The sequence below is a fragment of the Pan troglodytes genome, chromosome 1 (genome assembly GCF_028858775.2).
Source record: "Pan troglodytes isolate AG18354 chromosome 1, NHGRI_mPanTro3-v2.0_pri, whole genome shotgun sequence".
NCBI lineage: Eukaryota > Metazoa > Chordata > Mammalia > Primates > Hominidae > Pan > Pan troglodytes.
In genome coordinates this window covers 25768297-25793261 of record NC_072398.2, presented here as the reverse complement: position 1 = coordinate 25793261, position 24965 = coordinate 25768297, and the positions used below count along the sequence as shown (strand labels likewise).

The window sequence follows — 24965 nt, the reverse complement described above, 5'->3', positions numbered from 1 at the left end:
AACTCCTATTCACAATTGCTTCAAAGAGAATAAAATACCTAGGAATCCAACTTACAAGGGATGTGAAGGACCTCTTCAAGGAGAACTACAAACCACTGCTCAACGAAATAAAAGAGGATAGGAACAAGTGGAAGAACATTCTATGCTCATGGGTAGGAACAATCAATATTGTGAAAATGGCCCTACTGCCCAAGGTAATTTATAGATTCAATGCCATCCCCATCAAGCTACCAATGACTTTCTTCACAGAATTGGAAAAAACTACTTTAAAGTTCATATAGAACCAAAAAAGAGCCTGCATTGCCAAGACAATCCTAAGCCAAAAGAACAAAGCTGGAGGCATCACACTACCTGACTTCAAACTATACTACAAGGCTACAGTAACCAAAACAGCATGGTACTGGTACCAAAACAGAGATATAGACCAATGGAACAGAACAGAGCCCTCAGAAATAATACCACACATCTGCAACCATCTGATCTTTGACAAACCTGACAAAAACAAGCAATGGGGAAAGCATTCTGTATTTAACAAATGGTGCTGGGAAAACTGGCTAGCCATATGTAGAAAGCTTCCTTCCTTACACCTTATATGAAAATTAAATTCAAGATGGATTAAAGACTTAAATATTAGACCTAAAACCATAAAAACCGTAGAAGAAAACCTAGGCAATACCATTCAGGACATAGGCAAGGGCAAGGACTTCATGTCTAAAACACCAAAAGCAATGGTAGCAACAGTCAAAATTGACAAATGGGATCTAATTAAACTAAAGAGCTTCTGCACAGCAAAAGAAACTACCATCAGAGTGAACAGGCAACCTACAGAATGGGAGAAAATTTTTGCAATCTACTCATCTGACAAAGGGCTAATATCTAGAATCTACAAATAAATGAAACAAATTTACAAGAAAAAAACAAACAACCCCATCAAAAATGGGTGAAGGATATGAACAGATACTTCTCAAAAGAAGACATTTATGCAGCCAACAGACATATGAAAAAATGCTCATCATCACTGGCCATCAGAGAAATGCAAATCAAAACCACAATGAGATACCATCTCACACCAGTTGGAATGGTGATCATTAAAAAGTCAGGAAACAACAGGTGCTGGAGAGGATGTGGAGAAATAGGAACACTTTTACACTGTTGGTGGGACTGTAAACTAGTTCAACCATTGTGGAAGTGAGTGTGGCGATTCCTCAAGGATCTAGAACTAGAAATACCATTTGACCCAGCCATCCCATTACTGGGTATATACCCAAAGGATTATAAATCATGCTGCTATAAAGGCACATGCACAGGTATGTTTATTGCAGCACTATTCACAATAGCAAAGACTTGGAACCAACCCAAATGTCCATTAATGATAGACTGGATTAAGAAAATGTGGCACATATACACCATGGAATACTACGCAGCCATAAAAAAGGATGAGTTCATATCCTTTGTAGGGACATGGATGAAGCTGAAAACCATCATTCTCAGCAAACTATCCCAAGAACAAATAACCAAACACTGCATATTCTCACTCATAGGTGGGAACTGAACAATGAGAACACGTAGACACAGGAAGGGAAACATCACACACCAGGGCCTGTTGTGGGATAGGGGGAGGGGGGAGGGAAAGCATTAGGAGATATACCCGATGTAAATGACGAGTTAATGGGTGCAGCACACCAACATGGCACATGTATACATATGTAACAAACCTGCACATTGCGCACATGTACCCTAGAACTTAAAGTATAATAAAAAAAAAAAAAAAGAAAAGAACCAGTCCCCTGCATGAACAGATTCTTACCAACTGTGTTGGTAACGAGATCCAACCCTAATGGGGTATGGGCCTGGGGCCATTATAATGTGTCACCTGCCTTCCCTCCCTTCCCCTTGCCTGGGAAACATCATGTTTGGTCAGGTGAGATGACCATACTGGAAAGAAAACTCAAATTTGAATCCCAACTCTGTCACTACCAAGGAGACCATGGGAAATTCAGCCTCTCAGAGGCTTCACTTTCTCATCTGTAAAATAAGGCTGTAGAACCTACTTTGTAGGGTTGCTGTAGTAATTAAAGAAGATGATGTATATAAAGCATAAGCATGTTTATCGCAGCACTATTCACAATAGCCAAGATATGGAATCAACCTCGGTATTCAACAATAGATGAATGGATAACGAAAACGTGGTACATAAATGCCATGGGATACTATTCATCCATAAAAAAGGATAAATTTTGTCATTGATGGCAACGTGGATGGAACTGGGGGACATTATTTTAAGGCTTATTTTAATAAGCCAGGAATAGAAAGTTAAACACTGCATGTTCTCACTCATATGTGGAAGCTAATATAGACTGATCTCATAGAAGTAAAAAGTAGAAAAGAGGCTATTAGAGGCTGGGAAGGGTAGGGGAAAGGGTGAGAGAGATTTCTTAAAGAATATAAAGTCACAGCTAGATAGGAGGAATAAGTTCTAGAGTTCTATACCTCTGTAAAATAACTACGGTCAACAATAATATATTACAGAGTTTCAAATCATAAGAAGGAAGATATTGAATGTTCCCAACACAAAGAAATAATAAATATTTGTGATGATGGACATGTGAATTGCCCTGATCTGACCATTACACATATATGTATTAAAACATCACTATGTATCCCATGAATATGTATAATTATATGCCAATTTAAAAAATAAAACATAGGTACCCAATCCGTATGACAGACATCTCCTTAAAATACTGCAGTCTCGTTGGGGACAGGAAAACAAGGGCAACATGCAGACCAGGAAGAGGGATACATGCTGGGGTGGGCAGGAACACCAAGGGAGGCTTTGCCTTCAGTGACTGGGGATGGGGCCAGGTTCTGGACAGATGTGTAGCGACATTCCTCCTTCTCCTTCAACTGCTGCCTCTCTGAATCCCTGTCCATCTTTGTCAGCATCCCCAAAATACATGACTTTGGACAGGCAACTCAATTCACAATGCCCCACAGAGAACTCAGATTCAACTGTACTGACAATATTAATTGTGGCCAAAGCAACGATAAGGTATGCACTAAGCCAATCAGAAATGTGGAAGGAAAGAGCACCCATGTGCTTTCCTTGTGTGTAAATGATTAACAATGGAACCCAAATGTCAGCAAAAGCAGTAAAAGGCCAGAAAACATGGTTCACATACACCATGAAATACTATGCAGCCATAAAAAAGAACAAGATCATGTCCTTTGCAGCAATATGGATGGAGCTGGAGGCCATTATCCCAAGCAAACTAACACAGGAACAGAAAAACAAATACCTCATGTTCTCACTTACACGTGAGAGCTAAGCAATGATAACATGTGGACACAAAGTGGGGAACCACACACACCAGGAATTACTTGAGGGTGGAGAGCGGGAGAGAGGAGAGGATCAAAAACTACCTATGGGGTACTAGGCTTGTTATGTAACAAAATAATCTGTATACCAAACCTCCAAGACACCCAGTTTATCTACATAACAAACCTGCACAGGTATCCTTGAACCTAAAATAAAAGTTAAAAACAAAAAGTCCGGGGAAAAAATCAGCTGAAGGAACTCAGTGTGAATATCCATGGGCAAAGGCCCACCTGGGAGAAGCTGGGACTACAGGTGTACACCACCATGCCTGGCTAATTTTTTGTTTTTTTGTTTTTTAGAGATGGAGTCTCGCTCTGTCGCCCAGGCTGGAGTGCAGTGGTGCAATCTCGGCTCACTGCAAGCTCCGCCCCCTGGGTTCATGCCATTCTCCTGCCTCAGCCTCCCGAGTAGCTGGGACTACAGACGCCTGCCACCACGCCTGGCTAATTTTTTGTATTTTTAGTAGAGATGGGGTTTCACCATGTTAGCCAGGATGGTCTCAATCTCCTGACCTTGTGATCCACCTGCCTCGGCCTCCCAAAGTGCTGGGATTATAGGCACGAGCCACCGCACCCGGCCAATTTTTTGTATTTTCAGTAGAGACAGGGTTTCGTCATGTTGACCAGGCTGGTCTAGAACTCCTGGCTTCAAGGTGATCCACCTGCCTCAGTCTCCCAAAGTGCTGGGATTACAGGCATGAGCCACCACAGCTGGCCTGAGAAATGCAAATCTTAACCAGACCACCTGTCAAAAGGTTGTGGGGAGCATCGGGAAAGACAGAGGCAATGGGTTCCACCACACTCATGGCCAAGTGACTAAAGAAGACAGGCAAGGAAAATGGAGCTGTCATCGGGCCTCCCTTTCATGGATGAGAATTGCCTGCTTGGTTATGCAGGTAATAAATAATAACATCGAGTGAGTGCCTGGGGCTGGCCATCAGATGTAGAATGTCTCAAGCGTGTCATTTGTGCCTACATCTCCCTTTCAGATCAAGGAACCTCTCCCTAGAGAAGCACCGCAAGGTTGGATGAGCTTGTTCTTTGTGTTGTTAGGTGAATCTCATGAAGACAAGCCATGTTTCCCTCCACTCCATGGCCATATCTTGAAGCCTCACTCTTCTGGGTGATGTAGGTTGGACCCAGGATTTTGAGCCAGAGCCTGTGGCTACATTGGTGGGTGACTGCTGTCAGAGCAAGGAAAACCATCCTAGGGATGGGCTCGACTTACAGAGGTAGCTTTGTTTGTTTGCTTTTGTTTTTGAGGCAAGTCTTGTTCTGTAGCTCAGGCTGGAGTACAGTGGCACGATATCGGTTCACTGCAACCTCTGCCTCCTGGGTTCAAACAATTCTCATGCCTTGGCCTCTCAGAGTAGCTGGGATCATAGGCGCGAGCCACCACACCTGACTAATTTTTGTATTTTTAGTAAAGACAAGGTTCCGCCATGCTGGCCAGGCTGGTCTCGAACTCCTGGCCTCCAGTGATCCACCCACCTCAGCCTGTCAAAGAACTGGGATTACAGGCGTGAGCCACCGCACCCAGCCCAGAGGTAGCTTTTGAAGGTACATTAAATGTGCAGTTTCAACAATCCTTCTGCTTGACCCCTCTGCTCCTCTCCCACTCAAAGGAATTGACTGGCCAACTACAGAGGAAGAATTTCCTGAAAAAGTCTTCTGCTCAGGCAGTTCATTTTAAAAGTAAGTGCTGCTCTGTGGAGGCCCTGTAAGTTCTCTTAATGACCTTATGCTGGGATTAAGAAGAGCCCTGCACAGTGGTTTTAAGGTGTTCTCAGAACCTGCTTGTTTAAGACTCTCACTTAAACAAGCTATCTGACAAGACCTATGGGACTCCAGCTTCATGAAAATACTTTATTCGCTTAATATGGATTTACCTGAAGTTTACTTGAAACCAAGTGACCGATGCAACCAGTGACTACTCTCAGAGCTGCTCAAGAAAAATGGTTAAATAAAAACAGAAAGGGTCTTCTTCCACCTTACAGAGAAAAGCTCTATTAAAAAGTCCTTCAACATTAAAATCTAATTTCATAAAATTTTAAGTCTGCAGCAGGCTCCAGTTTAGTCTCCAAAAGCACACTCCCCCTGCAAAGAGGAAACTCAAAGAAGAAAAGAGAGTTGTCTTTCTGCACAAGGAACATGTTGTCTATACCCAAAGGTGTTCAAGGAACACCCTGAATCTACCCAGGTGCTGAAGCTCCTGCTAGAGGGATTTGGCTTTTAAAAATGTCATAACCACCTGATATGGTTTGGCTCTGTGTTCCCACCCAAATTTCATCTAGAATTGTAATCCCCATGTGTTGAGGGAGGACCTGATGGGAGGTGATTGGATCAAGGCAGCAGTTTTCCTCATGCTGTTCTCGTGATAGTGAGGGAGTTCTCATGAGATCTGATGGTTTTAAAAGCAGGGGTTTTCCCTGTGTGCTCTCTCTCTCCTGCCACCATGTATGCCGTACTTTGCTTCCCCTTCGCCTTCTGCCATGAGTGTAAGTTTCCTGAGGCCTCCCCAGCCATGCACAACTGTGAGTCAATTAAACCTCTTTTCTTGATAAATTACCCCGTCTTAGGTAGTATATTTATAGCAGTGTGAAATGGACTAATACACCACCCTTCCCAGGAACTGAATCCTAAGGGAGGAGGAATTTGGGTGCTGTACAACATTATCTCATAGCCTATGTAAGATTCTCACCCAAACCAGGAGCTGAGTGCAATTAGTTACTTGGTTCTCTATATAAGAAACAAAACCAAAAACTCCTATCTGGCTAGTATAGCCAATGCCATAAGAGCTGAGATGAACTCTGTAACCCAAAAGATGCTTAAGTAAGGAAATATTTTCATCAATGATGACAATGGATTTTGGCAAGACAAGGGTTGATTCTTCTCTCCTTTCTCTCATATAATACTTATTTATAATATAAATGAATCCTGAATTGATTTTAGTCTCTTTAAGATGTTTACTTTTTAAATGTTCTAATTCTTTATGATGTACAAACCGAAGTTCATCACCACACAAAGTCTGACTGCTACTCCTTGCAGCAAGGGCTTCAGTGAGGATGCAGCATTTTTTATGTCCTGAGGACGTATGTGTTGAGTAAGTGTTTGTCAAGTGAATTCAGGTAAAGTCAATCTTGCTTCACCTCTGTCTTTTCTTATGAAATGTAGGAAAGGGGTATATTTACTCTGGAAAAGTATCCCCAAGTAGACATAACTGAGTTGGTTTTGGAAAGGAAGCGGCCAGACGGTGGCCAGCACCCTGGCCTTTAGTCACTGTACTTACTAGGTCAGCAGCCCTGCGCCCACGGGGTGTATTTTCAGTCCTTTGCCAATTCTAGGGTCTCCTCTCCACCATATAGGTCACCTCCTCTGTTCCCTGGGCCATAGACATTTTCACCCATGCTTGGGGTCATGCAGGCTCCAGTCTTGCAGAAGCAGCTTGAAGAAGCACAGACATCTCTGAGGTTGGAGACTTTGGGGGCCATAAAGTGAATTCATTCAGCTCTGTAAATTCAGACCTCTATAAATTTAGTTCACTTGGAAGAAGCAAGTTGAATTGGAATAAGGGGGCCATGTGAAAAGGGGGAATGGCTGTACATGTGGCAGGATGAGGTGGGAATAAAAGAAAGGGATCTGTGCACACCCAAGAGAATAGCTGCCCAATACCACCTTGCTTCTGTAGAGCACTTCACTGTCATAAAGCATTTTAATGGATATGAACTTAGTTTTTAAAAAATCTGCATCTCAGACAGGACTGACCCATGGTGTGAAAGGAGTCCAGGTAACAGTGACAAGCCCGGGGGCTGCAACAGGTCTTTCCCTAAATTGTCATTTAACTCTGGGAAGGCTCTTACCTTATTTGAGACTCAGTTTCTCTATAGGTCAAACAAAAACTAAATCGGAATGAGGGCTTGAATTACGTGATTTCTCTGAGTTCCTTCAACTCCAAACCTGGATGATGTCATTTGTTGTAACAAGGTGCTCTTGTGTAACAGATTAGAGTGGGGCTGTTGTGACATAAACAAGGTTAGACTCAACCTTGTAGAGGAAAAACAATGCTGTTGTAGGATTAATTCCAGCCAGGCTGCTTACTCATCAACTGTGTGACCTTAACAAAGTGAGTGAGCCTCTCTGAGCCTCAGTTTCCTAATCAGAAAACAATAAGACTCATCTTATAGAATTGTTGTGCATGTTAAATGAAATAGTGAATCTGAAAGCACTTTTAAACTTTAATGACCTATAACAATGTGATAAATTATTATTGTTACCATTATTACCACCATTCCAGAAATTCATTAGCCTTCTAAGAATTACCTGGCAAGGATAACAAATGAATTCAGCAGCCCTTACTACTTGCCCAGCATAAATCCTAATCAGGGAGCATGGCTATTTACAAAGCAGAAAAAAGACATTCTGAAAGTTTAGCTTTTTCACTGCTATGTGACATCGGTGGTATAGACTTCTAGGTCTCCCTCCAGCCCCCTATAAACCACATAGAATAAAGAAAGCCTAGAGTGTTAACAATCCTGACTTTCTCTACTATCAGGGCAACACAAACAATCTCTTTATACAGATCTTTCAAAGACCAACAAAATTACCATTCAAATTAAAAATAAATACACCATTGTACTTAGAAAGGTAATATCTGTTCTTCCAAACTTCCAAAAATGATTGGAGCACATCACGACTGGAATCCAAGGACCTGAACTGTCCTTTGGACACACGTGGTCTTATTTGAGGTTGCCTAATAAAAAAGCTGACTTCCTGCTGCCATGCCTATGTACAAGCCCCTCCCTGCACATCTGGGGCTGAGTGTTAAGAACTGTACATGAATTCCATTAAATAAGTAGAGAAAAAAAAAAAGAATGATACATGCAGACCAGTACAATAGAAGCCCCCTACTCTAAGGTGATTTCTCACCCCCTTTCTTGCCATGACTACATAGTACCTAGTTATGTACAAGGTTGGAAAGAAGCTTGACAGAAGGCCTTCATCTCTGGGCAATATTTAAGAAGCCTATTTTGGTTTTCTCTGTTCTCTGATGTTCCTAAGCCTGACTGTTTTTAAAGCACTGGGTAACATAGGCCATAGGTTTTGGCAGGGAAGTATATATATATATATATATATATACACACACATATACATATATATGAACCAAGTAACCTTTAAATAGAATCTCAGGGAAACCACAGCTTGCATAGGCTGCATACAAGAGGAAAAAATGAACTTATTTTTAAAAACCTTAAGTCTTTATTATATTTATTATGGCTTTTTCTTATACCTTGAAAATAAAAGCAAAGATAGCAAGTACTTTAAGAGCAAGACACCATCTTATCCATCCTTTACAATTTCCAGAAGGAGGAGCAAAATAGGCACTTATAAAATGCTTATCACGGCCGGGTGCCGTGGCTCATGCCTGTAATCGCAGCACTTTGGGAAGCTGAGGCAGGTGGATTGCATGAGCTCAGGAGTTTGAGACTAACCTGGGCAACATGGTGAAACCTCATCTCTACAAAAAATACAAAAATTAGCTGGGCATGGTGGCGAACGCAGGTAGTCCCAACTACTTGGGAGATTGAGGTGGGAGGATCACTTGAGCCGAGTGGAGGTTGCAGTGAGCCAAGATTGTGCCACTGCACTCTAGCCTGGATGACAGAGGGAGACCCTGTCTCAAAAAAAAAAAAAAAAAAAGCTTATTAAATTATTTAAAAAGTAAAAAGTTTCATAAAGGAAATATACACTAAATCATGACAATAGTTTCCATATTATTATAAAAGCTCCATTCCAAAATAAAATCAGTGTTAAGAGAAACTGAAACTAATTTCAAATGAACTCAATGAAATATAAGTTCTGTGCTTCATGGAAATTTGGGACCAGAATTAATTCCTGATTCATGCCTATTCCAACTTCAGCCCTGCTGGTCTTCTGAGATATATCATCAACAATTTGACATTCTAATTAGTTAAACTCCATGCATTTTTAAAAAGTCTGAACGTATCTACATAAAGTAAAAACAAAAAAAAAGTATATAAAGTTTTTTCAACCAACAGATGTGGGGTAATTGCTAGAAGTGAATGAATATCTTGTCACTACCAATACATTTAGGGATAATTGCTAGAAATAAATGTCTACCTCGTTAATCTGTCACTGCTTGTCACAGTTCTTTCTTTTCCTAAATGCATCACATCTAACACAGAACTGATAAGTAGTAATTGATTTAATCCTCTGAGTAATGCACATCTTCTGTAGGACTAAATACAGTTTTTGCACAGTATATTTACTGCACATTTTATTGAGTAACATGAAAATGAGTGCTGAGTTGGCAGCCTAATAATAAATACCCGTAATGTTATCTGAGTTGCTCTCCTGCATTGACAAAAATGGTGATAAATTAGATTGTAATTGAGATAGAGAAAAAAGACTATTACTTCTAATGCAGAGATTAATTAACCCTCTATCCCAACCCTCATTACCCACTCCTGCTTTCTGGTCAGCATGCAGGTGCAGCCCTGCATCAGAGAGAAGAGCCCAGGGTATTGAGCTGTCACACAGCCCTGCACCCCTGTGGCCATGCAACTTGAACCACATGAGTGGCTTCCGTGGAGAAGTAAGCACTTTACCTTCTTGCACACAGATGGAATTATCACTTGGGATCCAGCCTAGGGTTCCATTAAAATGCTTCAAACACAGTCTCTTTGTAGCGCCCTTCAGCTTGAATCCGTCTTGGCAGTGAAATCGGGCTACAGAGCCTTCAAAGAAAACCCCTCCGCTGGGGGTCCTGAAGCCATTCTCGGGAATGCCGGGGTCAGCACACACTTGAAGGTCATCGAACCCTACATCAACAAAGAGAGGAAAAGGTGCCTGTGAATATGTTCTCTCAATGCCAAGGGCCTTCCTACATAAATGGCAGACCCTGCATGATGTCATACGCCTTGGACACTCCAGTTACCTCACCACCAAAGCCAAGGACATTTTAGTGCACGTTCTACTCTGCTTTTAGCTCTTTGCTCAGAAAAGCACTGAGTAGAGTTTTCTGTTCAATGGCCAAGTTAGCCTTTCAAGGAAGTTACAGGAGGAGGGAGAAGGAAACAGACAAAAAGGATTTCACACGACAAGTGCCACAAAAGATGTACAAAATGCTGAAAAGAGTTGAGGAGGGAAAAGTAGGTGGGAGGGATTCAAGGAGATGGCATCTGAGCCTGGCCTTGAGGAAGGGGTGAAATTTCAAGACAGAATTCTATGCAGGGGGGCATGGGTGGTTTTCTAACGGTAGAAATGGCATGAACGGTGAATGGCTGGGGACTGGAAGACGGCAGCGTGTGTTGAGGGAGCAGCAAGTGGAATGTAGTTATAACCCAGGGTCTATGGTAGGGGTGGCTGGGAATGCCCTTCCTCCTCCTCTTACCCCTACCCCTATCTGCCAGGGGAACATTCACTCCTCAAGACCTATCCAAGTTTCTCCTCCACCCGGCTGCCTTTCTTAATTTCACTCTCCGCCTGCCTCATCCCTACTTTGTTCCACTGCTGTAGCGTCAACACAGCTGTGTGCTGAATTACCTACAGAACAGCTGCCTCTCATCCCAGGCTGTGCGCCCTCCAAGAACAAGTCCTATGACTCCATCCTGACATCCCCAGAATCTACCACAGTGTCTTCTGTATTCAGTGCTCCATACCAGTTTGCTGAATGAATAAATGAGGTTGGAGGACAGCAGCTTGAGAGACTGACTGAAAGAGAGAGAGCCCAGAAGCCCAGGCAGGAGAGCAAGCAAGGGTGTGGGTAAGGGGTGATGGGCTGAGAGCAGTGGAGACACAAGGAGGATGCTGGTGTCTGGGACACTTGGATTCTAGGCTCCCCTTGTCAACTGACTGGATGTTGGAGTGAGGAGGAGACCTAAGAAATTTTGTGCCCAGACAGCTGGGATGAATGCAGACAAGCAAAAATGGACATCATGAGCCACAGCTAGGGCCAAGGATAAGGGAGGGTCTGCTGTGTGCATAATGCTCCTAATGTGTCCTTACTCTAAATGCTCCAAACTTGGGACACTTGAGTTCCAGGCCCCCCTTTTCAACTGACTAGATGTTGGGGTGAGTGAGAGATCTAAGAGATTTTTGTGCCCAGACAGCTTGGATGAAGGCAGATCCCTGAAACAAACACTGATGTCATAAGCCACAGCGAGGGCCAGGGATAAGGGAGGCTCTGCTGTGTGCATAATGCTTTAACCGTGTCCTCAAAGGGAACAATGCAAATTCCAGAAGAAGAAACTCCTGAGCCCTACAGAGGCATTCTACTCCATTCTCTTACTCACAAAATCAATAGACAAATCCTTACTGAATGGGTACCAAGAACAAATATACATAACTCTATGTAGATGGGGACTGGTGTACTGGTGTGCCCATCCATCCCCACCCCCAGCACAGCCTGCTGGTGCCAGGACAGGCTGGACACCATCAAGATATGATGGGGAAGTCTCAACCCAGACCTAGGAGACAGTAAGTATCATTGGGGCTCTTGCAAGGTTTACCTGGTTTCCAGGAGGATGCTCAGATATCAAACTCATATCTGTTCTTCTCTAACATACTGCACTTGCAGAAGTTCCTCAGCTGCAGGTGAATTCCCCCACCCCAGCTTTTATGTGCTTGTGTAGGATTCACTGGCTTCCCTCCCCACCTGGCTTATGATGCTAGACCCTCTACCAGTGTTGCTGTGCTGAAAGCCACACAGCACAGGAGGCATGGCACTGGCAGGATGTCCAGAAGTCATTGTTACAGTGTTTACTTTGTGCAGAGGTGACAAAGAATTGGGGTGAGGGAAAAGCCATTCGAAGGCAGGAAGGAGGAGTGCACAGCATCCACATCTGACACTTGTACTTATTAAGTAGGAGCAGGTCTGATATTTTACCAAACTGATGATGCTTTTACAAAGGAGATAGCATCCAGCCTTCTCAGCCCTCCTGCTGCCACTCTGTTGGGACTAAATACCCCAATAATACAAGTTGTGTTGCAGCCCAGCAGAGGGGTATTTGAAAGTCATTAAATGATGGCTGCATGTTTTTAATTTGGGGGAAAGTATTCTAATTATCAAGTGGTTCCTAAATGATGAATGTCAACCATTTCCTTTCATCTGGAAGGAAGGACAATCTCATGCCCATTCTATTGCTGCTAGTTTTTCCACTTCAGTACCATCATGAATATTGAAACATATATTTATGAATATCATGAATATTGAAACATATATTCACGATGGTACTGAGCCATGGGTTCCAGGCTCCCCTTATCAACTGACTGGATGTTGGGGTTAGGAAGAGGTCTAAGACATTTTGTGCCCAGATAGCTGGGATGAAGGCAGATAAGCAAACATAGTGTCATGAGCCATAGCTAGGGCCAAGTATAAGGGAGGGCCTGCTGTTACATATATTGAAACATATACTCATGATGCTATTGAGGTGGAAAAATTAGCAGCAATGGAATTCATGGTTTTATATAGTTTAGAAGGCCTAGAAGCACAGATATCCAGAGCCCTGAAACCTGGGTAATCTGGACGTTTCTGGCTATCCATAGGTAAAAGTCATTCTCTCTCATACTACGTCAAATAGAACCAGCGTCAGCTCTCATAATGTTGGGGTGGGGCACAGGTATCAGTCAATGGGTGGCCACAGAAGGGCAAGATGAGTGTGCCATAATAGAGGATGGGAACCTCTGCAAAGCCTTGAGTGGGATCCTTGTGAAGAGTAGCCAGAAGGGAGGAAGGGTGCTGTGGGTGCAGGTCGGAAGGTATGGAGGTGGGAAGCTGACCAGCACCTGTCAGGAAAGAGGTGGTTCTGCCAGCTGGGGACAGGGTGCCTGCTAGGGGTGGGGCTGTGGGGATAAAGGAAGGGAAAGAGATGAAGGCAGACTGTGGAAGCTTTGTGTTAGCTCAGGGTTTGGATTCAATGTGGGAGAGAGAGGCATGGGTGTCAAGACTGAGGGTATACATATGTAACTAACCTGCACGTTGTGCACATGTACCCTAGAACTTAAAGTATAAAAAAAAAAAAAGACTGAGAGGTTTGAGCAGGGAAGTGATTACGATCAGATTCGCATTTTAGAATGATCTCTCTGGTGCCCATGTGAAGGACTGATGGCTACAGACCAGGAAAAGGGTGGGAAGATCATTTGAAATGGCTCCCAGGACACCAGCTGCACCTCAGGATCATTGGGCACCTTTATCAAAGGACAGATCAATTGAGCCTGGCTCTCTCTGTGTGGGGTGGGGTGGGGCTGCTCTTGGACAGCCAGTCTAGCACTTGTCTGAGGGCAGGCATTTGAGAACTGTGGAATTTTAAGGCTCCTGCAGTACTCCAGGTGAGTCAGAAACAAGGCAAAGACAGTGGAATGGAGAGGGCTACACAGACATTAAGGACACAGAGTCACAAAACCTGGTGACCTCCTGGATGGGAGAGTGATAGTGGGAGTGAGAGAGGAGAGAGGCGTCCAGGATACCTTCCTGGTTCTGGCATCAATGTCAGGGTAGATGGCAGTGCCATGTGCTCAGATTAACAGAACAAGATGAAGAGTGGGCCTAGGGAGAAGGGGGAAGAGTTCAGTGTGGAGTGTGGTGAATCTGAATTCTTGGGGATGCCAGGTATAGATGTCTAGCCATCAGCTGGAGCATGAGCCAGAAGTTCTGCATGGCCTGTGCTGTGCATCCATGTATAGGCAGCAGTCCAAGGCACAGGTGGGCATGCCCTCCTGGAACTAGCACAGTGTGAAGGGAGGAGCAGCTGAGGACACACAAATAAGGGACACCCAGAAAGGATGATAGAGTTTGGCTGTGTCCCCACCCAAATCTCAACTTGAACTGTAGTTCTCATAATCCCCATGTCATGGCAGGGACCAGGTAGGAGGTAATTGAATTATGGGGTGGTTACCTCCATGCTGTTCTTGTGATAGTGAATGAGTTCTCATGAGGTCTGATGGTTTTATAAGGGACTTTCTTCTCTCTCTGCACTTCTCCTTGCTGCCGCCATGTGAAGAAGGACGCGTTTGCTTTCCCTTCTGCCATGATTGTAAGTTTCTTGAGGCCACCCCGGTCCTGTGGAACTATGAATCAATTAAACCTCTTTCCTTTATAATTTACCAAGTCTCGGGTATGTCCTTATAGCAGTGTGAGAACAGACTAATATAAAGGGCATGGAAAATCCAGGACCATCAAGAAGAAAGACCTGACCAGTGTCCCCAAAGCAAGGAAAACAGTTTCAGGAAGGAAGAAATGGACAGCCACATCAATGTGACCCATTGGTCAACTACGTAAAGATCTGAAAGCATTCACTAACTGAAGACAGAGAACACTGGGACCACTGCCCATGCAGCTGCAGGGACAGGAAAGGACTGTCCCTGGGTAGGAAGCCTGTCTGCTAACATGTGGAGAGGGAAGGGTGACACAGTATGTGTGGACTGCTCTTTCAGGATGCTTAGTGTGAACAGAAGAACATAGGGAGGCAGCTGCTCATGGACTAGGCCCAAGGGACGGTTTTTATTATTGTTGTACTAAAATTTTAAGATGAAAGAGATCTGAATGTGTCTCTACACAGCAGGAAGAAAAACACTGGAAAATAAAAGCCTGTGGATGAAGACAAGTGACGGAGAGACAGGTGGGGTTAAGTTGTCCCCGCCTGAAGGTGGGCAGGAAGGTGACCCAGGCCCTGAATAAAGGACTTGTCTCCTACTGAAGCAGGAAGGGAAGTCATGCCAGAACCTCTACCAACGGAAAGTTTTCCCAATAACGTGCTCATCATCCAGGACACAGCTGAAATAGTGCCTCTTCCAGAGAGCCTTCCCTCCCCTGCAGAGTCTGAATAGGAGGCCTCTCTTCTCATCAAGGCAACCTGGGTTCACCTCTCTCAGTGTTCCTCACTCTGACCATCATCACTGCTCTACTTAGCGGTCTCCCTCACTGGGCTGTGAACTCCTGGAGGGAAAGAGTAGGTCTTATTCTTCACCTCCTCAGCATCTGGCATGGTGTGTGGTATAAAGTGGACATTCTACAAGTGTTGCTAATGAAGGATAAAGCAAGGGATGGATGGATGGATGGATAGATGGATGGACAGGTGGATGGATGGACAGGTGGATGAATGGGTGGATAGATGGGTAAATGGACAGATGAATAGATGAATGGCTGGCTGGTTGGCTAGGTGAATGGATAAATGGGTAGATGAATAGATGGATAAATGGATGGATGGATGAATGGGTGGATGGATGGATGAATGGGTGGATGGATGGATGAATAGATGAATGGCTGGCTGGATGGGTGAATAAGTGGATGGATGGATGCATCGCTAGATGGATGGATGGATGAATGGATGGATGGATGGTTTGGATTGGATGGATGGATAAACAGATAGATGAATGGATGAATGGATGGATGGAGCCTCATGCCAACTACCCTGTTGGACCCATCTGGAACCATCTCCACCCACCAAACAGCAACACCAATGGCACTGACAGTCCCAGGAGCTTATGAATTCCACAGACAAGGGAGATGTGAAATGCCCTCCTATAGCACAGACACATTCTCTCCTAACACCCTTTCACCTTTCTCTCCTCTCCCAAGCTGAGTAGACTATATTCCTTAATTACTTTTTACAAACTTCCCCCAATCCACGGCTCCAAACACTTCAGCCCTCTTCCTCCCTCTCCAGTATGGGGGGCCAGAGGTAGATCTACACGAGGGATTTGACTGAGACATCTAAGTTCCCCAGCACACACTTTTTGGCCAGTCACCCTCTGCTAACAAACAAGGCGTGCTGAAAGCTGAATGATAGGTACAGAACCCTCAGATGGTCGTATCCCCCACTCTTTGCCATAAAGCTGTTCTCTCTCAGAGAAGGACACACAATTCAAGGGATAACTGAAGATCCAGCCCTGAATCCATCAGAAAAATGACTCCTGCACTGATAAATAAATGATGAGAGTTTCATGGAAGTTACAATGTGAGAGCTGCACAATTTCCTCATGAATTTAATTCTGTATTCTTTCTGCGCTTATTCCTTTCCCTTTAAAAGAACATTCCCATGCACTTCCTCTGTTTTCAAGTAAGCATAGTTAACCTCTGACTGTTTATGTTCCGGTGACAGCATTGAGGATCAGGAATGCTGCCGGCCATGGGCTCCAGCCGTCGGCACAGAACAGGGAATTAAGAATAAGTGGTGAAAAGAGAGCCATCAGAAGATGAGATGGTACAAGAAGAAAATATTCTTCATCTTGGACAACTAATTCCATTGAGCAAGACAGTAATTTTCTAGGGCCTGCCAGAGCTTTAAATTCTACTTTTCAAATTATCCCCTAGCAGATCAATTCCCAGCCTGGGTCATTTTTCTGAAGAGCTGTTCTGTTAGTGTGCTTCCATAATGACAATGATCAGCCCCCTCAAATAACATATCCATTAAGGAGTGGGCTGGTGTAGGTGTTAGGGAAGCAGAGTGGAAAATCATTTGCATGCAGGCCCATTCAAATAATCTTATCCTAGGAACCAGTGTTCTCAAAGTCCAAACCTATTTCCTCCCCATTCTTCATATTCTGCTCACGCATGAGAACTAAGTAGTCACAGCTTGGAGAAGAGAAAAGAGTTCACAGAATGATTCCAATATGTTTGTTTTTGGGGGGAGTGGGAGGAGAAGAAAACATTCCATTTTAATCAGCCCTCAGAAGTGGCATCCTTTAGCAGTTCTTCCTAAATTTAATTCAGAGTGGAGCACTTATATATAAGAGATAGCCTTTGTGATGGTTCATTTTATATGCCAGTTTGACTGGGCCACAGGGTACTCAGACATCAATCAAACATGATTCTAGGGGTATGTGTGAGGGTGTTTCTGGATGAGATGAACATTTGAATTGGTAGACTGAGACAAGCAGATCACCCTCCCTAAGGTGGGTGGGCCTCATCCAATTTGTCCAATGCCTGAATAGAACAAATAGCTGAGTAAGGGAGAATTCTCTTCTCTCTGCCTGACTGTCTTCAAGGACGTGGATCTTCTCCTGCCTTTGGACTTGAGCAGACAGGAAATTACATCATTGGCTCTCCTGGGTCTCAGGCCTTTAGACTTAAGCTGGAACTATACTACTGGCCCTCCTGGGTCTCCAAGGAGATACCTATCTATCTGTCCTCCTGCTGGTTCTGTTTCTCTGGAGAACCCAGACTCATACAGTCTTCCTAAAAATACTAGAGTACTTTACAAATGTGAATGACACATATGCTGAATGTCCCTCCACCCAGAGGATGCTCTTTCTCTCTGGATCCCTGAGTTCTGGTAAGCAGTCATCTAGTGGGGAAAGCACCTGGGTCCTGGGGTCAGAGCAGCCCAGGGGCAGGGTCCTGGCCTGCAGTACCCCCTGGGGCTGACACACCCTCTCCATTACTGGCATCACCGTCACTGGCATCCATTTTCCTGCCCAGCATTTGTGACCTCAGGAACAAATCAGGAGGAGTATTGTAATTTGGACTCTGGTTCTCAATGAAGGCTGAGATCCCCTCTTTCTTTTCTCCTAACCAAAAACTGTGTGAGTAACAGGGATTGAGAGTGCCCCTCTCTTCTCATGCAAAGACACCCTCAGTTTCTTTATAAGGTCTTGACACTTCTGGTTTGGTTACTTTTGAGCCTGCTGAAACCTACCAGTTTTACTGTGAGCAACATAAGAAGTCTTTAAAAAGAATCATAAAAATGAAAGAGGTGTGAAAAGCAATCTTTTGGGTTATTATAACTGAAAAGTCATATTCTAGAGAGGAAGAGTGTATCAAATGTAGCCAAATCAATTTAGAACTAAGGCTGGGTTTCCATTTCTCTGTAAACTGCTATATGAGGCTTTGGAGGAAGAAAAAGGATATACACACAAAAATTGATTTTGTATGCACTGACTTAGTGACAGGGTCCTGGGGCTAGTGAAAAAGGGCATCCCTGTGAAAGTTTAAACAGACGGATTTGCAAATGCTCACTGGAATCAAGACCAACCCCAAAAGCGTGCCCATCCTCCATCCTACAATAGCACTATCAGTCTCACATGGTTGCCATTAAAGCCATTTTAGAGGTCATCTAGTTTGACCCCTTTGTCTCCCAGAGGAGGACACTGAGGCTGTGAACAACATAAGAAGTCTTTTAAAAGAATCATAAAAATGAAAGGTGTGAAAAGCAATCTTTGGGGTTATTCTAACTGAAAAATCACTCTAACAGCTAATCACGGGGCTGGGACTAAACTCTGAGGCTTCTGACTTGCAGTCCAATGTTCTTGCTGTTGTCTCTACTTAGCCTTTTCCTACCATATTTCAGTTTGTGAATGACTCAGGTCTTCATGATATTATATAAACTCTTTAGGGAAAGAACAGTTTAAAATGTTTTTGAGTCCTTATATCTGTTAAAACAGGGCTGAGCAAATAGCAATGCTGGAATATTTAACGATTCCATAGAATACAATCCTCATGTTTCCCCCAAAGCCCACACCTCCCAGCACACAGTCTCAGTGTGATGGGGCCAGGGATCCTGACTTGTCACTTAAAACATCCCAGAATCCAGGCAGTCAGTTCTCAAACATCTATTGACCACGGCATGGTCTGTACCACATTCCTGGGGATTAAAGGTGTTCTTGGAGAGAACACAACCTAAGCCAGATATTGGTTTCATGAAACAGAGTTAGTTCTAGAGACTGGAGTACACATTGCCCTCAGCAGTAAAATAAAGAGAGAAGGATGTGGTAAACTTGAAGAAGTCCCTTCTTGACCCACTTAAGAGCTTCCCCCCCTTACTTCTAAACATTCTCATCTAGCTTCCCACAGGCTGAGATCAGCCTTTTTCTCATCACCAGCAATGCAGGTAAACCACCCAACTGTTAAAATATCTCTGTGCATCAATAACCCTTTATGCTGAGGAGGGAATCTTTCCATCTCATGAGAGGAAAAACTTCAAAAAACCTTGCCTATTTTTAAAGACAAAGCTTAGTCATCTGGGCATGTTAGTAAAGGATATGAACTAAAATGAACCATGTCAGTTCCTGAGGATCTGTTGATGAGGGGCCTTTTAACCATCTCCTTACCACCAACACACACCTCACCTTACACCACCTTGAGTTTCCCATCATCTCAAAATCCCTTGCTCTTAGAATGACCTGATATGGTTTGGCTCCGTGTCCCCACCCAAAATCTCGTGTTGAACTGTAATCCCCAGTGTTAGAGGTGGGGCCTGGTGGGAGATGATTGAAACATGGGGGTGGTTTCTAATGGTTTAGCACCATCCCCCTAGTGCTGTCTCCTGATACAATTCTCACAAGTTGTTTAAAAGTGTGTGGCACCTTCCCCTTTGCTTTCTCTTCCTCCTGCTCCAGCCACGTAAGACGTGCCTGCTTCCCCTTCACCTTCCACCATGATTGTAAGTTTCCTGAGGCCTACCCAGAAGCAAAAGCCTGTACAGCCTGTAGAAGCATGAGCACAATTAAACCTCTTTTCTTTATAAATTACCCAGTCTTAGGTATGTCTTTATAGCAGTGTGAGAACGGACTAATACAGACCTTAACTCATAAATGAACATGTCCAATGATAGCCTAACTTATCCAGAGTAAGACAAATGCCCAGCAACTATTTGAGCTAATATTGTATCTAGACCAAGGCATCAGCACAACTGTACTTCAGGCTGGTCCGTGCCCTTGCCACCAATGTCCATCCTGACATTGCTTCCAGGTGTGTGTCTGCACCAACAACAGATGGAGGACTCCTCCTGAGCCTGAGTCTAGAGAAGTTCTACATGTTCTGGAGATCCACCCTGAGCCAAGGTCAGGCTCAAACATTCTGAGGGCCCCCTGCCCCAATGATAGGTAGCTCAAGGACTGCCAAACATTTTCCAGAAAATGTTAGAAAGACTGACTAACCTGGACCCCAGGGCTGCCCGGGAATACCTCAACTGTCAAAGAGATGGAGCAGAAGAAAAGCACATCCAAACTAACCTGCCTCTGGAGGAGACGCCCGGGTGGGCCAGGAGAATAAGAGAAGGTCCCAGAACCAGCAAGCACTAGAAATAGCAGGAGATACAGACACACTGTGAAAATTACAACTAACATTAATAAGGAAACGTGATTGCTTTATAAAAATTCATCACTTTGCTTAAGTCTAGGAGTTTCAGACCAGCCTCGGCAACATAACAAGACCACATCTCTAAAAAAACAAATAAATAAAATTAAAATTATAGGAGCATTGTGGTATGCTCCTATAGTCCTAGCTACTTAGGAGGCTGAAGTGGGAAGATCACTTGAGCCCAGGAGTTCGAGGCTATAGTGAGCTACGGTCTGATTGTGCCACTATACCCAAGCCTGGGCAACAGAGCAAGACCCTATCTCAAAAACACCCCCAAAATCATTGATAACATATATGTCCATAAGATCATTATTAAGTATTCCTTGACCTCTGTTCCAGCCTAAACAATCTCTGTTTGGGAAAACTTCAGCTCTTGGTTTTTAAAAAGAAAAGGGAAGGAGATAAAATAATTTTAAAAAATAGATATGAAGAAAGAAAAAGTATAATCTGTTTATATATTCCCTCCATCAACAAACAGTGCTGGGCACTGGGGGAAGGAGCAGACAGGCATTCATTCAACCAACAATGGGAACCTGAGTCTTCCAAAGAGTGAGCTTACATCTAGGACATTCAATAGTTTTTGACCTGCAAATTGTGACCTTATAGTAGTATTGCAGGAGCTGGCCAGCAGTCCGCAATGCAATGGGGCTCTTTCCTTGTTCCCAGGTGGATCGGCAGGTCGAGAAATAATAGACATACACAAGATAGTGAAAGCTGGGTCCAGGAGGGTCACCACCTTCTGGTCCCATGAGCCAATGTACTGGATATGCCAGCATTTATTATTAAGTTTAGTGAGGGCAGGGGAAGGTTAGTGAGGGATTTAGGGTCATTTGATTATGAGGTGAGATGGTCACATGGGGATGAAGTAATTCTTTAACATAACATCTGTATGCAGAAGTACAGTATACAGAGATAAGAATTTACAATATAGTGTGTGCATCAGTAATTTCTAACAGAGCCTTAAAACAGAAACACAGTCTTTCTATAACCTATGATTAGCAAGATATTAATCAGCAATAACAGTTGCAGCAAAAGCTGGTTACAAACAATCCATAGAAACAGGATGTGAAGCTAGACAACCGGTTAGACTAGAAATTCTCAGAAGGGAGTATGCCTTAACCCTAAAGAGGCCTAGAAGAGCCGTGGCAAGATGAGGGCGTTTATAGCCCTGTCTTATCCATATGGACAGGCGCCCCTCATGCGTCCGTTTATAGGCTCTCCACAAGGGTTGCATTCCATTCCCAGAGCTATGAACATCTGCTTTTCTGGGATAGGAATCTTGGTGATGTTAAACCTCCCTGACTTCAGGTCCGTTCATAGGCTCTCTGCAGGGGGAAGCACATCACATGCTGTTGGCTCATTCTGGCAGTCCAACCTGGCATTGTCTTTACACAATCCTGCATGCAATTTTGTATTTACAATAATCAGAAGCATTTCATCTTTTATTCTGTAGCAATAGTTTCAGGGGGTCTCCCTACATAGTAGGTCCTGAAATCAATTTTAAGGGTCTTGACCAGCACCCTTTAGAAATGAAGTGGAACAGAAAAGAAAAGTCCATATGCACCCTGCGTGGTAACGGTGAGTATTGTTTTGTGTGGTTTTACTAGTTTTATTTGTGCATACAAGCTAGTTTGCAATGTATATTCCAGTGGGTCACAGTTAAAAAGGTTTGAAAAACACTACTTTGAAAACACTCCACCTTGTCATGATACTCAAAAACATATGTACTTTCAATAATGTAGCTGGTGCTTATAGGCACAGGTTGTAGAGTGAGAATGTATACTTTGAATCCCGACTCTGCCATCCTCTAGCTGTGTAACCTTGGGTAAGTTCCTTAACCTCTCTGTGTCTCAGGTTTCCATATACATATATATATATATATATATATATATATATATATATATATATATATATATGCATGCTATGTGATTAACATTCAACCAGTTCCCCGAAGAATGAAAACATATTGCTTCATACAGAGGCAATTCTCTAAATTCCTAGAGCCATGTTAATATCTGAAAATATTCAAGCCTATTCTTTCTCCTAACTTTCGCTAGAATAAAGTGTCTTTGATGATTTTGATGATGGCAATTGAACTTAGGAGCAATAACAAATATTTCTAAATAGAGTCCTTCTCTTGGCCACAAGGTCAAGCTATGAAACAGTTGATGGTAACCCACAAACCTCCAGAGAATTAAAGTGATTTCTTCAAGAGCCAGGCTTGCAGGGGAAATCTAAGGGCCAGCAGCCTTTCATGCACAGACAGCTCAGCTCTGGCCTTTGTTCTAAGAGACAGCAGCCAGCTCCTGAGGGAAGCGGTCCACCGGTCTCTTTGGGGGTGTGCAATCAAGCTTCAAAGAACCCCCTGATTTGGGCACAGGGAAGTGCATGTTCCTGGGCACCCATGAGTCTAAGCAAAAGCAAAACCCAACCACCAAATGGGAACACCAAGGATTCTAAGATTTATGGGGAAAGAGCTCAGAGCAAAAAAGGAGGCTGAAGACAAATTTTCCAATAAGAGACAATACAAAAAATTCAACAAAGAAAATCAAAGGTTCCCAAATTAATTTTCTTGTTTGTGAATTTAGTGCTATGTCATTCCTTAATTCAGTGTATTGTCAGTTACATATTTAAGAGGTGGGGGGGGAAGCTGATTACTGTTTACCATTTATTAGGCTAAATAGATTTTCCACTGCAAAAGCAGTACCCCTTGGGAAATACAACAAAAGAAAACCAGAAAGCAAGACTGGGCTAGTTAGTATAGTCACACTTCTGCCATATAGCACGATATACTATTTATTATAGCAAATTTATACCAACAAGGCACACTTAAACCTAGTTTTTTGAAGACATGGGAATGAGTTGGGGGATGCAGAATTCATCCATGTGGGCTAAAGGCTTAGTATGCGGATTCTATTACCCAGAAACTACATTGAACACTGCACTCATGATTGTAAACACAGTATCAACTCTGAATATTTGGATGCTAATCAAATTAGGTAACTCTTGCCTAGAAATAGTGAGAATGTTTTAATGTTTCAAGAAATATTCAGAGATGAATATAAAGTCGGCTATGTCTGAACAAGTAAACGTCACAAAAATAAGTCTTAATAGCATAATTTAGACTTGATTAAAATGGATAAAGACCACAGATGTGGAAGTCATTGCAGTCCCCATTTGATGCCAGAACTGATATTTTCCCCTCTCTTGATTTAATTCGCTTTGATTACCCAATTATTCCTAAATCCTTTCACTCAGTTTCAGCTCCAATAAAACTGATAACAATGCTAACTCATAATGTGATTTTCACTCCAGTCTCATGAAACTGCTCTATAAAAGCATGCCCAGCAACTTCACAAAATTCTTCCAGATTGTGGTATTATATCATGGGAAAACAGAATAAACCTTCATCTATTCAAAATCAAGCAAGCACAGAAAACCACTCATCAGGAAAATCTGAGGATTCACTTCATCAACAGGAAGATGGTGGCAGGGAAGTCTTGCATTTGTAAGTTTTAAGATTATCAATTGTCAAAACATTTGAAGAAGGCATGGGTAATTTTTTTGTTTTTGAGATAGGGTCTCACTCTGTCACCCAGGCTGGAGTGCAGTGGCACAATCTCAGCTCACTGCAGCCTCCACCTCCTAGGCTCAAGCGATCCTCACACCTCATCCTCTTGAGTAGCTGGGACTACAGGTGTGTGCCACCATGCCTGGATAATTTTTTATGTTTTTGGTAGAGACAGAATTTTGTCATGTTGCCCAGGCTGGTCTTGAACTCCTGAGCACAAGCGATCTGCCCATCTTGGCCTCCCAAAGTGCTGGGATTACAGGCATAAGCCACCAGATAATTTTTTAACTGATTAATATGGTCAAAGATGTGGCTCTTTTCTAAAGCACATCCTTATTAAGTATAATGAAAGCTGCCTGTCTAGCTAGCCCTGTGATGCTAGACAAGTAACTTGATCTTTCTGTTACTGTGATATCTGTGATATCTGTGATAAGATATTTAGTGATAATATCTTATCACTAAATGAGGCATATGGATGAGTTTTTTTTGGGGGGGGGGGTGTCCCTTCCACTTCTAAATTCTACAGTTTATAGTCTTTTCTTTTAAAAATTATTTTAAGTATTTTTATTTTATTTTTATAGAGACAGGATCTCAACACATTGCCTAGGCTGGTCTCTAACTCCTAGGTGGCTCCCTCCTTGGCCTCCCAAAGTGCTGGGATTACAGGCGTGAGCCACCACATCCAGCCAGTCTCTTCTTGAAAAAACCTCCCAAAGCACAAGCACTTAGACTGAAGCAGCCCAGAAGACAATGCATGGGGCAATCTCAACATGCCTATGGCTATTTGTTGTTTTTTTATGAAATCAAATTTCCTTTCTTTTCTGTGAGCAACAGCTTTAGTGCAATACTAAAATACGTTTTCCACATGGATACAACTTCACAGTTTACAATGCGTTTTACATACACAATCTCATTTCATCC

The 24965-nt window shown here is 43.1% G+C and overlaps 1 protein-coding gene across 10 annotated transcripts in view; it reads right to left on the bottom strand.

The window, feature by feature from the left end:
* Nucleotides 1-24965, bottom strand: part of SUSD4 (sushi domain containing 4) — a 153352-nt gene that overhangs the window by 61496 nt on the left and 66891 nt on the right. For 7 of the 10 annotated variants that reach the window (XM_063809919.1, XM_063809920.1, XM_063809917.1 and 4 more), the window contains one exon: nucleotides 10005-10217. In XM_063809919.1, the coding sequence (XP_063665989.1) occupies nucleotides 10005-10217 (213 nt within the window). Of the gene's footprint in view, nucleotides 1-10004; nucleotides 10218-14291; nucleotides 14456-24965 lie in introns of all 10 variants that reach the window. The other 3 variants (XM_063809907.1, XM_054674520.1, XM_054674529.2) reach the window with 1 other exon arrangement.